We start from the raw sequence: 14,081 nt of genomic DNA on the forward strand, positions 1-14,081 counted from the left end.
ACTTTGGATTTGAAATGATACAATGGTTAAATTGGAGACAGTCAGATTTAATTTGAGGGTATTTTCATCCATATCGGGTGAACCGTGTAGAAATTACAGCACTTTTTGTACATAGCCCCACCATTTTAGGGGACAAAAAGTATTGGGACAAATTCACTATTATTATTGTGTATTAAAGTAGTAAAAAGTTAAGTATTTGGTCCCATATTCATAGCACGCAATGACTACATCAAGCCTGTGACTCTACAAATTTGTTGGATGCATTTAATATTTGTTTTAGTTGTGTTTAAGATTATTTTGTGCCCAATAGAAATGAATGGTAAATAATGTATTGTGTCACTATAGAGTCACGTTTACTTTAAATAAGAATATAATATATTTCTAAACACTTCTATTGTATATTAATGTGGATGGTACCATGAATACGGAGAATCCTGAATGAATCATAAATAATGATGAGTGAGAAAGTTACAGACACACAAATATCATACCCCCAAGACATGCTAACCTCTCACCATTACCATAACAGAGGAGGTTATCATTTTCTTTGGGGGGAGTATGATATTTGTGCGTCTAACTTTCACACTCATCATTATTCTAGATTCATTCAGCATTATATGTAATCATGGTAGCATCCACATGAATGTAGAAGTGATTAGAAACATATTATATTCTTATTTACAGTAAAAGTGACTTCATAGTGACACAATACATTATTTACCATTCATTTCTAATCCTAACCACAACCAAAACAAACAGCAAGTGCATCCAACAAATGTGTAGAGTCACAGGCTTGATGTAGCCATTGCGTGCTATTAATATGGGACCAAATACTTAACTGTTTACTACACAAGTGAATTTGTCCCAATACGTTTGGTCCCCTAGAATGGGGGGAATATGTACAAAAAAGTGCTGTAATTTCTAAACGGTTCACCCAATACGGATGAACATTAAATTAAAGCTGACAGTCTACACTTTAACCTCATAGTCATTCTATCATTTCACGCTCAATCAGAACTTGAGACCTCTGTGGCATTGCGTTGTGACACAAAACTACACATGTTAGAGTGGCCCTTTATTGTCCCCAGCACAAGGTGCACCTATGTAATGATAATGCTGTTTAATCAGTTTCTTAAAATGCCACACCTGTCAGGTGGATGGATTATCTTGGCAAAGGAGAAATGTTCACTAACAGGGATATAAACAAATTTGTTCACAAAATGTGAAAGAAATGCGCTTTTTGTGTGTATTGAACATTTTTGGGATCTTCAATTTCAGCTCATGAAACATGGGACCAACACTTTACACCTTGCTTTTATATTTTTGTTCAGTATAGATAACTACCGTCCAATTTCCAAATTATCTTGCCTTTCCAAAGTTATTGAATCCCTGGCCAACTCTCAGCTAATAACATTTTTAACGTCTCACTCTATTCTTAATGTATACCAGTCGGGTTTTAGACCTGGACATAGCACCGTTTCAGCTGCTACACTTGTTTTAGATTATGTGTTCAATTTCTTAGATCATAAAAATCATTGTGCTTCCTTATTAATAGACCTTCCAAGGCCTTCGATACTGTTGAAAATCACGTTCTCATTAAAAGATTGACTGAAATAGGCCTGGATCAGGCTTCTTACAAGTGGTTTGAGAATGATCTGTCAGACAGGACACAGGACCTGGATATTACAAAACGTGTACCGCAGGGGTCGGTATTGGGACCTGTTCTCTTTACTTTTTATATAATTTATATTAGTCTATCTGTTAACGTGTAATATTCATCTGTATGCCATTGCCCTAACTGTTGACCAGGCTATGTAAGAGCTGCAATCTGACATTGTTACCTTACAGAAAGCCATGGTTGGTTTAAAACTTGTACCTAATGAGGGCAAGACTAAATACATGTTGTTCATTGGATGGTTCTCCCATCGATCGGGTTCCCGCCTATAAATATCTGGGCATTTGGATTGACAAAGATTTCATGTTTTAAAAACATATGGAAGAGCCAGTTAAAAAGCTAAGATTTAAAGTGGGCTTCTTTTTTAGAAATAGATCTTGCCTCTTCCTAAATAGCAGGAAGCAGATGGTACATTCATTTTGCGGCCAGTTCTTGACTATGGTGACACCATTTACCAGATTGCAGCAGCCACTACTCTTGAAACTTTGTATGCCGTCTATCATAGCACCATTCGTTTTTTATCACAGGTCACAGTTTTAACACTCACCAACTGCATCTTGTATCAAAAGGTTGACTGGTCCTCATTAAAGTCCCGTAGATCACTTCATTACTCCCTTTTTGTTTATAAAGCTATACTACACAAGCTTCCAACTTACTTAACTTCATTGTTAAAGTATAAAAACATGATATATCAAACCTGTTCACAGGGTTGGTTAACTCTTGAGGTTCCTCGGCTCTCCACTAAGCTAGGTAAATCTGCCATTGCTGGATCAAACTTCAAAATATATTACAATTGGATGTTCTGGTGACGCTCTGGCAATTTACAATATTGATTGGGGAATTTCTTACTGAGGAATATAACAGTTTTTCTTGAATATTTGTGTTGTGCTGTATTTTAGTTTGTTACATTGTATTACATTTTAATTCGATTTTGTCTCATTAATTGTATATGCAAGGCTCCCTTGTGAAAGATACCCTGGTCTCAATGGTGACTCCCTGTTTAAAAAAAGGTAAAATAAAATATAATACAAAAATCATTAGAAAAATGTAAGGAAAAGTATTAGTCAATAATGTATAACATTGTTGTATAGTTGTTGTATTTGTTCTGATACTACTGCAGTCTTTTGACTTTAAGCAACCTACAGTCGACATTCTGACTGGCATAATTTGGCATATTATTATCATACAGGCACATTTAACAATCTTCTGTCCGGTCTGTGTGCGAATAGAGACAAAAGATTATGCATGTTTTTTGAATCTTTGTAAAGCGCATCAGCGCTTTGTGGAATCTCTTCTACTGAACATGTCACTTAATTACAGTCATTTTAATATTATGAAGAGTGGCTCGGTCTGATTTACTTCATACTGCACTCGCCCGCTCCCGTTGGATTTCTGTCTGACTCCGACCTGCTACCAAGAACTGGTCCCGAACCCAGTCCTTCAATGTTATTTTAGGCGTATGTGACAGCTCGCTTGCCAGTCATTTTCCCAGTCATTTTGCACCCTATAGGCAGGGGCGGTGTGTTCAATAGGGCGATATGGGCGACGCACTGCTCTTGAGCTATGTTTTATAGCCCATCTTTCAGGAGCAGGATGATTTTCAAACGGAGAGAAATATGGGTGATCAATAATATGGGAGTAAACTATAGCCTAATCATATTTAGGACGTTCATTTCCTTGGAGGGAAGGGGGTGATTGGTAGGTCAGTAATGCAGATCTAGGCGGTGGGGTTGAAGGCCCCATGGAAACCATAGGGAATGTTGACAGGCACCTCGGCTCTCCCCAGCTCCTCCCATGTCTTGGCATCCAGAACCAGGAGGAATGTACTCTTATCCTGCACAGAGAGATAGAACCTTCAAGATGCATCTACATCAACACTGTAGAACATTCTAGAATAACCTCTATCAACACTCTAAAACATTCAAAATGAATCTCTATTAATATCATATCAGTATGGCAAGGTTCTGAAATGATGTAACTTGTGTCTAAAATAACTGAGGTTGATGCCCTGTGAATGTCACCATATGACCCTAATGAATGGGGGAAAAAGGTGAACAACCTGAACAGGTGTGAATATGATTGATGACAAGTTTTTTTTAAATTGACAATGGTTGTCAAAACCACCATGTTTAAAATAAAAATGCACATTTTCTACATGATGTTAGAGCTCAGTCTCTGCTTCACAGCTCTGTATGGGTTTTGACTGACAGCTGTTCTGAACTTGAGCACCGCGGGCTACAAGAAAGTTGCCCCCATCTCTCCCGGTAATTGGGCTACTTTTGGAAAATGTTTTGTTTAGAGCCCTACTGATAAATCGGGTGACCAATATTATCAGCTGATATTTGCCATTCACAGAAATATGTGTATCGGTCTTTATTCCACAGATAAAGCGCAGATATTACTAGTTAGTTTTCAGAAATCTGCTATCTGGCACAGATCTATAATGCTGATGATGACATCTAGTGGTGACTTTACGAACTTGTGAACAGTGCAGTTTCAGATTTACTTATAGACAAAGTTCAATTCATTCAGCCCTTCTTGTTTATTAGTGTGCTTGTGGTGCTTCAACATAAACAATTCTGCATTCTTATCCACTTCCAAAAATAGGTACAACTTAAAAATATTTCTAAAAAAGTGTTTTGTATTTACTTTTGTATTTATAGAGGATATAAAATGCATTCAGAAAGTATTCATACCCCTTGACTTATTCTACATTTTGTTGTTACAGCTTGAATTCAAAATGGATTGAATACATTTCTCACCCATCTACACACAATACCCCATAATGACAAAGTGAAAACATGTTTTTTAGACATTTTTGCAAATGTATTAAATTAAACAAAGAAATCTAATTTACCAGTCAAAAGTTTGGACACACCTACTCATTCAAGGGTTTTTCTTTCTTTTTACTATTTTCTACATTGTAGAGTAATAGTGAAGACATCAAAACTATGAAATAACACATATGGAATCATGTAGTTACCAAAAAAGTGTTAAACAAATCAAAATATATTTTATATTTGAGATTCTTCAAAGCAGCCACCATTTCCCTTGATTGTGGAGTAACTACTACAATGTTGTTGATCCATCCTCAGTTTTCTCCTATCACAGCCATTAAACTCTGTTTTGAAGTCACCATTGGTCTCATGGTGAAATCCCTAAGCGGTTTCATTCCTTCCAGCAACTGAGTTAGGAAGGACGCCTGTATCTTTGGAGTGACTGGGTGTATTGATACACCATCCAAAGTGTTATTAATAACTTCACCATGCTCAAAGGGATATCCAATGTCTGCTTTTTATATTTTTATCCATCTACTGTCACGGTTTCGGCCGAGGCGGCTCCTCCTCCTTGTTCGGGCAGGTTTCGCCGGTCGTCGTCTCCGGAGTACTAGCTGCCACCGCTCTATGTTTCTTGTTTGATTGGTTTTGTCTGTTAGTCACACCTGTTTTGTGTTATGTCTCATTTAGCACCCTATTTAGTTTCCTTGTTGTTAGTTTAGTGTTGTGTGTAATTGTTCGTGTCGTGTTGTTGCGCTACCCGTGTCGGTACGCTATTTTCATAGCTTCCTCCTTGTGTTTAGGAGAGTATTTTCGCACCTGTGTGTGCGCTCGCTTATTTACGCCTGTGTGCGTCCTTTTGCCTCCGGGCTGTTTGGATTATTTTTGTGTGCTCTAGTAAAGTCTTGTTGGACTTATCCTCTGCTTCCTGCGCCTGATTCTACACCACACCAATCCACAGCAGCGTGACAGAATTATACACCACACATGGAATCAGCAGGAGCACCCGTCGACATCATGGAGGAGCGTCTCCTTGGTCAAGAGCACCGAATCAACCGGATCGGGCACGCCTTGGAGGGCGTCATGGACACCCTTCGTCGATGGGAAACCAGCGGGGTTCCCACAGCCCCACCTATCGCACCATCACCACCGGACAGCCAGCCCGTCCATCGACCGGAACCCAGTGGGATTCGGCTCTCGCTCCCGAGGGCGTACGACGGCACCGCTGCCGGGTGTCAGGGGTTCCTCTTACAAGTGGAGCTCTACCTTGCCACCATACACCCGGCGCCCTCGGGATACGAGAGCGTTTCCGCCCTCATCAAATGTCTCACCGGCAAGGCGTTGGAGTGGGCCAACGCCGAATGGAGGGGAATAGACGCCGCCACAGTCACCTATGCGGAGTTCTCCCGCCGCTTCCGTGCAGTCTTCGACCATCCACCAGAGGGGAAGGCGGCGGGGGAGCGTCTATTCCACCTCCGACAGGGGATGAGGAGCGCTCAAGAGTTTGCGCTGGAGTTCCGGACTCTAGCGGCTGATGCTGGGTGGAATGAGAGGGCCCTCATAGACCACTTTAGATGTAACCTTCGGGAGGACGTCCGCAGGGAGTTAGCATGCAGGGACACTACACTAACATTTGACCAGCTGGTGGACATGGCCATTCGACTGGACACCCTGCTTGCGACCCGCGGACGTCCCAGGTGGGGGCCTCCCATTCCACCCTCCAGCGCCTCCGAGCAGAGTCCGATGGAGCTTGGAGGTGCTGGCGCTAGAGGGAGAAGAGGTAGGAGCCCGAGGGGGGCAGTCTCCTGCACCAAGTGTGGCCGCGGAGGACACACCGCGTCTAGGTGCTGGGGAGGGTCCCCTGGTGAGGGAGATGGCAGGTCATACAGTGGGGAGTCCTCCCAGGTGAGTAGGCGCCCTACTTACCCAGAGCTTTCTGTCGTACACATTACATTACCTGTTTGTTTCCCACAGGTTGCACCTCGTTCCCAGCATAAGGCGCTAGTCGATTCAGGCGCAGCTGGGAATTTTGTAGATCGGAAATTCTGTGTTAAGTTAGGGATTCCCCTCCTTCCAGTCGAAAAGCCCTTTCCTGTACATGCCTTAGATAGTCGTCCGTTAGGATCTGGGTTGATTGGGGAGGTCACAGCGCCACTTAGGATGATGACGCAGGGGGGTCATGAGGAGACGATTCAACTCTATCTGATCGACTCTCCTGCGTATCCGGTGGTACTGGGGCTTCCCTGGTTGATTACCCATGATCCTACTATTTCGTGGCGAGAGAAGGCTCTTAAAGGGTGGTCTGCTCAGTGTGAGGGGTTATGTCTGGGTGTTTCCGTAGGGGCGACCTCGGTGGAGAGTCCGAACCAGATGCCAGCACTGCACATTCCTCCTGAGTATGAGGATTTGGTGCTCGATAGACCTCCAGACAGGAGCCGCGCTTCCGCGGAGCCATGTGTATCCTTTGTCACAGGAGGAGAAAAGGGCAATGGAAACTTACATTGCCGAGTCTCTGAGACAGGGATACATACGGCCCTCCACTTCTCCCGCGTCCTCAAGCTTCTTTTTTGTGAAGAAAAAGGATGGAGGTTTGCGTCCGTGTATTGATTACCGCGGTCTCAATCAGGTAACTGTGAAATATAGTTATCCACTCCCGCTGATTGGGACCATGACGGAGTCATTACACGGGGCACGGTTCTTCACAAAATTGGACCTCAGGAGCGCATATAACTTGGTGCGCATTAGGGAGGGCGATGAGTGGAAGACAGCATTTAGTACTACCTCCGGCCATTACGAGTATCTCGTCATGCCATATGGGTTAATGAATGCTCCATCAGTCTTCCAATCGTTTGTAGATGAAATTTTCCGGGACATGCAGGCGCAGGGAGTAGTGGTGTACATAGATGATATTCTTGTGTACAGTTCTACTCGGGCCGAGCATGTAGCCCTGGTGCGCAGGGTATTGAGGAGACTGTTGGAGCATGACCTGTATGTCAAAGCTGAGAAATTTCTGTTCTTTCAGGAGTCAGTTTCCTTTTTGGGTTACCAGTTGTCTGCGTCAGGGGTGAGAATGGAGGTGGACCGAGTGTCAGCCGTGCGTAATTGGCAAACCCCAACTACGGTTAAAGAGGTGCAGCGGTTCTTGGGTTTTGCGAATTACTACCGGAGGTTTATCCGGGGTTTTGGACAGGTGGCAGCTCCCATAACGTCTCTTCTGAAGGGGGGTCCGGTGCGCTTGCAGTGGTCGGCTGAGGCGGACAGGGCCTTTGGGAGACTGAATGACCTGTTTACCTCGGCTCCGGTGTTGGCGCACCCGGATCCCACTTTACCCTTCCAAGTTGAGGTGGACGCGTCTGAGGCCGGTATCGGGGCAGTTCTTTCTCAACGATCCGGTACACCACCTAAGCTCCGCCCCTGTGCCTTTTATTCTAAGAAGCTCAGTCCGGCGGAGCGGAATTATGACGTAGGGGACAGGGAGCTGTTAGCTGTAGTACAGGCCCTAAAGGTGTGGAGGCATTGGCTTGAGGGGGCTCAGCACCCTTTCCTCATTCTGACCGACCATCGTAACCTGGAATACATTCGGGCAGCTAGGAGACTGAATCCTCGCCAGGCTCGATGGACTATGTTTCTCGCCCGGTTTGTGTTCAAGATCACTTACATCCCTGGGTCCCAGAACGGGAAGGCAGATGCTCTGTCCCGTCGGTATGACACGGAGGAGAGGTGCGTGGAGTCCATTCCCATACTACCGGAGTCTTGTCTGGTGGCACCGGTGGTGTGGGAGGTCGATGCGGAGATCGAGCGGGCGTTACGCACCGACCCTAGTCCTCCACAGTGTCCGGTGGGTCGGGCGTACGTCCTGCTCGAGGTCCGGGATCGGCTGATTTATTGGGCTCACACGTCCCCCTCCTCTGGACATCTAGGTATTGGCCGGACAGTGCACTGCCTTAGTACGAAGTACTGGTGGCCAACGTTAGCCAGGGATGTGAGGGTTTATGTCTCCTCCTGCTCAGTGTGTGCCCAGTGTAAGGCGCCCAGACACTTGCCCAGGGGGAAATTACAGCCCCTGCCCGTTCCACAACGACCCTGGTCTCACCTCTCGGTGGATTTTGTTACCGATCTTCCCTCCTCACAGGGGAATACCACCATCCTGGTCGTTGTGGATCGGTTCTCGAAGGCCTGTCGTCTCCTTCCCATGCCGGGTCTTCCTACTGCCCTACAGACCGCTGAGGCTCTATTTACTCACGTCTTCCGGCATTACGGGGTGCCCGAGGATATAGTGTCCGATCGAGGCCCCCAGTTTACCTCCAGAGTCTGGAGAGCATTTATGGAACGTTTGGGGGTCTCGGTGAGCCTTACCTCGGGTTACCACCCAGAGAGTAATGGGCAGGTCGAACGAGTCAACCAGGATGTGGGTAGGTTTCTGAGGTCATATTGTCAGGGCCGGCCGGAGGAGTGGGCGAGATATGTGCCCTGGGCCGAGATGGCACAGAACTCTCTCCGCCACTCCTCCACGAGACTAACCCCTTTCCAGTGTGTGTTAGGGTACCAGCCGGTTCTGGCACCGTGGCATGAGAGCCAGATCGAGGCCCCCGCTGTGGATGAGTGGGTGCGGCGCTCGGAGGAGACGTGGAACGCTGCACACATCCATCTGCAGCGTGCCATACGTCGACAGAAGACGAGCGCCGACCTACACCGCAGTGAGGGGCCAGTGTACGCACCTGGAGATCGAGTCTGGCTCTCAACCAGAAACCTGCCCCTCCGCCTGCCCTGCCGGAAGCTGGGTCGGCGGTTTGTGGGGCCTTTTAAAGTCCTGAGGAGATTGAACGAGGTGTGTTACAGGTTAGAACTACCTATTGATTACAAGAATATTAACCCCTCGTTCCATGTGTCTCTCCTCAGGCCGGTGGTAGCTGGTCCACTCCAGGACTTTGAGATTGAGGAGACTCCTCCGCCCCCGTTGGACATCGAGGGGGCTCCGGCGTACACTGTTCGGACCATCCTGGATTCGAGACGCCGGATGGGAGGTCTCCAATATCTCGTGGAGTGGGAGGGGTACGGTCCGGAGGAGCGGTGCTGGGTGCCGAGGAGGGACATTCTGGATCCGTCCCTGATGACCGAATTCCATCGTGGTCATCCTACGCGCCCTGCTCCGCGTCCTCCTGGTCGTCCCCGAGGCCGGAGGCTAGCTGGAGTACTAGCTGCCACCGCTCTATGTTTCTTGTTTGATTGGTTTTGTCTGTTAGTCACACCTGTTTTGTGTTATGTCTCATTTAGCACCCTATTTAGTTTCCTTGTTGTTAGTTTAGTGTTGTGTGTAATTGTTCGTGTCGTGTTGTTGCGCTACCCGTGTCGGTACGCTATTTTCATAGCTTCCTCCTTGTGTTTAGGAGAGTATTTTCGCAACTGTGTGTGCGCTCGCTTATTTACGCCTGTGTGCGTCCTTTTGCCTCCGGGCTGTTTGGATTATTTTTGTGTGCTCTAGTAAAGTCTTGTTGGACTTATCCTCTGCTTCCTGCGCCTGATTCTACACCACACCAATCCACAGCAGCGTGACATCTACTATGAGGTGCCCTTCTCTGCGAGGCTTTGGAAAACCTCCCTGGTCTTTGTGGGTGAATCTGTGTTTGCAATTCATTGCTCGACTGAGGGACCTTACAGATAATTCTATGTGTGGGATACAGAGATTAAGTAGTCATTCAAAAAGCACGTTAAACACTATAAGTGCACACAAAGTGAGACCATGCAACGTATTATGTGACTTGTTAAGCACATTTTTACTACTGAACTTATTTAGGCTTGCCGTCACAAAGGGGTTGAATGCTTATTGACTCAAGACATTTTCATGTTTTATTAATTTGTAAAAGAAAATCTAAAAACAGAATTTCACTGTAACATTATGGGGTATAGTGTGTAGGCCAATGACACAACCTCTCCGGCTGTAACACAACAAAATGTGGAAAAGGTCAAGGGTTCTGAAAACTTTCTGAAGGCACTGTAGTTGCTTTTTAGTGGTTATCATGTAAACCACAAATAAAATATTCTTAAATGTACATTTTAATATTTAGTTAATAAATCATAATTTGGAGCAGATGTTGTGTAATAAAAACATTTTGTTATGCATTCCATGTCTAAAAAAATCTTATATCGGCAGGTGTATTGGTAATTGGCGACTTTTGCCTCCCTAAAATCCCAAATCGATTGGGCTCTAATTTTCTTGTCTGAGTGAGGGGAATGCTGTAAATTACAAGGATTCTGTGCATTTTGGAAGATGAGATGTTGAGGATTATAATAAATACAGCGTTGATGTCATACAAGCATGTGCCAAACAACTGAGTCCAAATGTGCACTTCACATTTCCATATTATAAAACTCAAGTAATACATAGTGTCAACATTGATGATCACTACCTTTGATGTACAGTTACAAGATGAGATGATGTTATCTCTGGGTTGTCCTGAACAGAACAGCCTATGTTTGTTGTATTGTGAATAACATTTGCTGTGGGCCACACATCAGAATACACTCATGACTCCATTCTATGCACACCACAATTACAATCTGCTTCTCTGAATTACCTTGTGAAAGCTTAACACTGTAAGATCATATTTTATAATTTAGCTAGTCATGTGGGCGATAGAATGACCCATGACCTTTACCTTAGTGGGCGTGACCACCACGGACAGGATGACCCCATCGTCCTCCTCCACGGCGTCCGGCGAGGGAACAAACACAGGCTCTGAGGGGAACAAACCCTTCTGGTACCACACCTTGAGACAGAGAGACAGCAAGGATGCAAACTGGTGAGGATCCAAAAAGGTAAACATGGAAGAATCTTTGTAAAGCGGAAGAAAAAAAAGTTGCCTATTTTCAAAGAATAACAAGTACATAATACACATTTTATTAATCTCAATACTCCTAACTTTCCAAACCACAATAGACCAAGAAAATAGTGTCCTGGGGTAGGGGGGAGTTGGGCTCTTTGGTCTGCGTTTAAGGTTTATTATGACATGTAACGATAATCTCAGTCTTCCCATACAGTAATACAAAAGGCACAATCACATCTGTTATTTCTTTTGCCAAAATACCTTTTGTCTGTTTTGTTTGGGATTTTTTTCGGACTTTCACTCTCGTAACCACACTTTTCCCGCGCTACATACTGCTATATCGGTCCACTAATACAGGACAAGTAAAGGGCCCACTACTTTACTTTTGTACAAAATATACATATTTAAAAGAAAATATATACAGTGAGGGGAAAAAAAAGTATTTGATCCCCTGCTGATTTTGTACGTTTGCCCACTGCCAAAGACATGATCAGTCTATAATTATAATGGTAGGGGGGACAGAATAACAACAAAAAAATCCAGAAAAATGCATGTAAAAAATGTCATAAATTGATTTGCATTTTAATGAGGGAAATAAGTATTTGACCCCTCTGCAAAACATGACTTAGTACTTGGTGGCAAAACCCTTGTTGGCAATCACAGAGGCCAGACGTTTCTTGTAGTTGGCCACCAGGTTTGCATACATCTCAGGAAAGATTTTGTCCCACTCCTCTTTGCAGATCTTCTCCAAGTCATTAAGGTTTCGAGGCTGATGTTTGGCAACTCAAACCTTCAGCTCCCTCCACTGATTTTCTATGGGATTAAGGTCTGGAGACTGGCTAGGCCACTCCAGGACCTTAATGTGCTTCTTCTTGAGCCACTCCTTTGTTGCCTTGGCCGTGTGTTTTGGGTCATTGTCATGCTGGAATACCCATCCATGACCCATTTTCATTGCCCTGGCAGAGGGAACGAGGTTCTCACCCAAGAAATGACGATACATGGCCCCGTCCATCGTCCTTTTGATGCGGTGAAGTTGTCCTGTCCCCTTAGCAGAAAAACAACCCCAAAGCATAATGTTTCCACCTCCATATTTGACGGTGGGGATGGTGTTCTTGGGGTCATAGGCAGCATTCCTCCTCCTCCAAACAGACGGGCCTGTATATGTGCTTTCTTGAGCAGGGGGACCTTGCGGGCGCTGCAGGATTTCAGTCCTTCACGGCGTAGTGTGTTACCAATTGTTTTCTTGGTGACTATGGTCCCAGCTGCCTTGAGATCATTGACAAGATCCTCCCGAGTAGTTCTGGGCTGATTCCTCACCATTTTCTTGATCATTGCAACTCCACGAGGTGAGATCTTGCATGGAGCCCCAGGCCGAGGGAGATTGACAGTTATTTTGTGTTTCTTCCATTTGCGAATAATCACACCAACTGTTGTCACCTTACCACCAAGCTGCTTGGCGATGGTCTTGTAGCCCATTCCAGCCTTGTGTAGGTCTACAATCTTGTCCCTGACATCCTTGGAGAGCTCTTTGGTCTTGGCCATGGTGGAGAGTTTGGAATCTGATTGATTGATTGCTTCTGTGGACAGGTGTATTTTATACAGGTAATAAAATGAGATTAGGAGCACTCCCTTTAAGAGTGTGCTCCTAATCTCAGCTCGTTACCTGTATAAAAGATGCCTGGGAGCCAGAAATCTTTCTGATTCAGAGGGGGTCAAATACTTATTTCCCTCATTAAAATGCAAATCAATTTATAGCATTTTTGACATGCGTTTTTCTGGATTTTTGTTGTTGTTATTCTGTCTCTCACTGTTCAAATAATCCTACCATTAAAATTATAGACTGATCATGTCTTTGTTAGTGGGCAAACATACAAAATCAGCAGGGGATCAAATACTTTTTCCCCTCACTGTATATATATACAGTACCAGTGCAAATAGTCAGGTTAGCCATGATTAGCTGTTCAGGAGTCTTTTAGCTTGGGGGTAGAAGCTGGTAAGAAGCCTTTTGTGCCTAGACTTGGCGCTCCGGTACCTCTTGCCATGCGGTAGCAGAGAGAACAGTCTATGAATAGGGTGGCTAGAGTCTTTGACAATTTTTAGGGACTTCCTCTGACACCACCTGGTATAGAGGTCCTGGATGGCAGGAAGCTTGGCCCCAGTGATGTACTGGGCCGTACGCACTACCCTCTGTAGAGCCTTGCGGTCGGAGGCTGAGCAGTTGCCATACCAGACGGTGATGCAACCAGTCAGGATGCTCTCGATGGTGCAGCTGTATAACTTTTTGAGGATCTGAGGACCCATGCCAAATCTTTTCAGTCTCCTGAGGGGAATAGGCTTTGTCATGCCCTCTTCACGACTGTCTTGGTGTGTTTGGACCATGATAGTTCGTTGGTGATGTGGACACCATGGAACTTGAAGCTCTCAACCTGTTCCACTACAGCCCCGTCGATGAGAATGGGGGTGTGCTCAGTCCCCATTTTTTTCCTGTAGTCCACAATCATCTCCTGAGGGGCCCGCGTGTTGAGGATCAGCGTGGCAGATGTGTTGTTACCTACCCTTACCACCTGGGGGGCGGCCCGTCAGGAAGTCCAGGATCCAGTTGCAGAGGGAGGTGTTTAGTCCCAGGGTCCTTAACTTAGTGATGAGCTTTGAGGGCACTATGGTGTTGAATGCTGAGCTGTAGTCAATGAATAGCATTCTCACGTAGGTGTTCCTCTTGTCCAGGTGGGAAAGGGCAGTGTGGAATGCAATAGAGATTGCATCATCTGTGGATCTGTTGGGGCCAGAGCATATGAGCGGAGTGGA

General features: G+C 45.3%; 1 protein-coding gene across 1 annotated transcript in view; it reads right to left on the minus strand.

Moving 5' to 3' along the window:
- Window positions 1-867: 867 nt before the first annotated feature.
- bco2a (beta-carotene oxygenase 2a) overlaps window positions 868-14,081 on the minus strand; it is a 114,755-nt gene continuing 101,541 nt past the window's right edge. Inside the window, exons 11-12 of the mRNA XM_084178438.1 lie at window positions 11,109-11,219; window positions 868-3,509 (exon numbers count right to left, since the gene is read on the minus strand). Of these exons, the coding sequence (XP_084034564.1) occupies window positions 3,393-3,509; window positions 11,109-11,219 (228 nt within the window). The 3' untranslated portion in view covers window positions 868-3,392. The remainder of the gene's footprint in view (window positions 3,510-11,108; window positions 11,220-14,081) is intronic.

The sequence above is a fragment of the Coregonus lavaretus genome (assembly GCF_964263955.1).
Source record: "Coregonus lavaretus genome assembly, chromosome: 15".
In the NCBI taxonomy this organism is placed as follows: Eukaryota; Metazoa; Chordata; class Actinopteri; order Salmoniformes; family Salmonidae; genus Coregonus; species Coregonus lavaretus.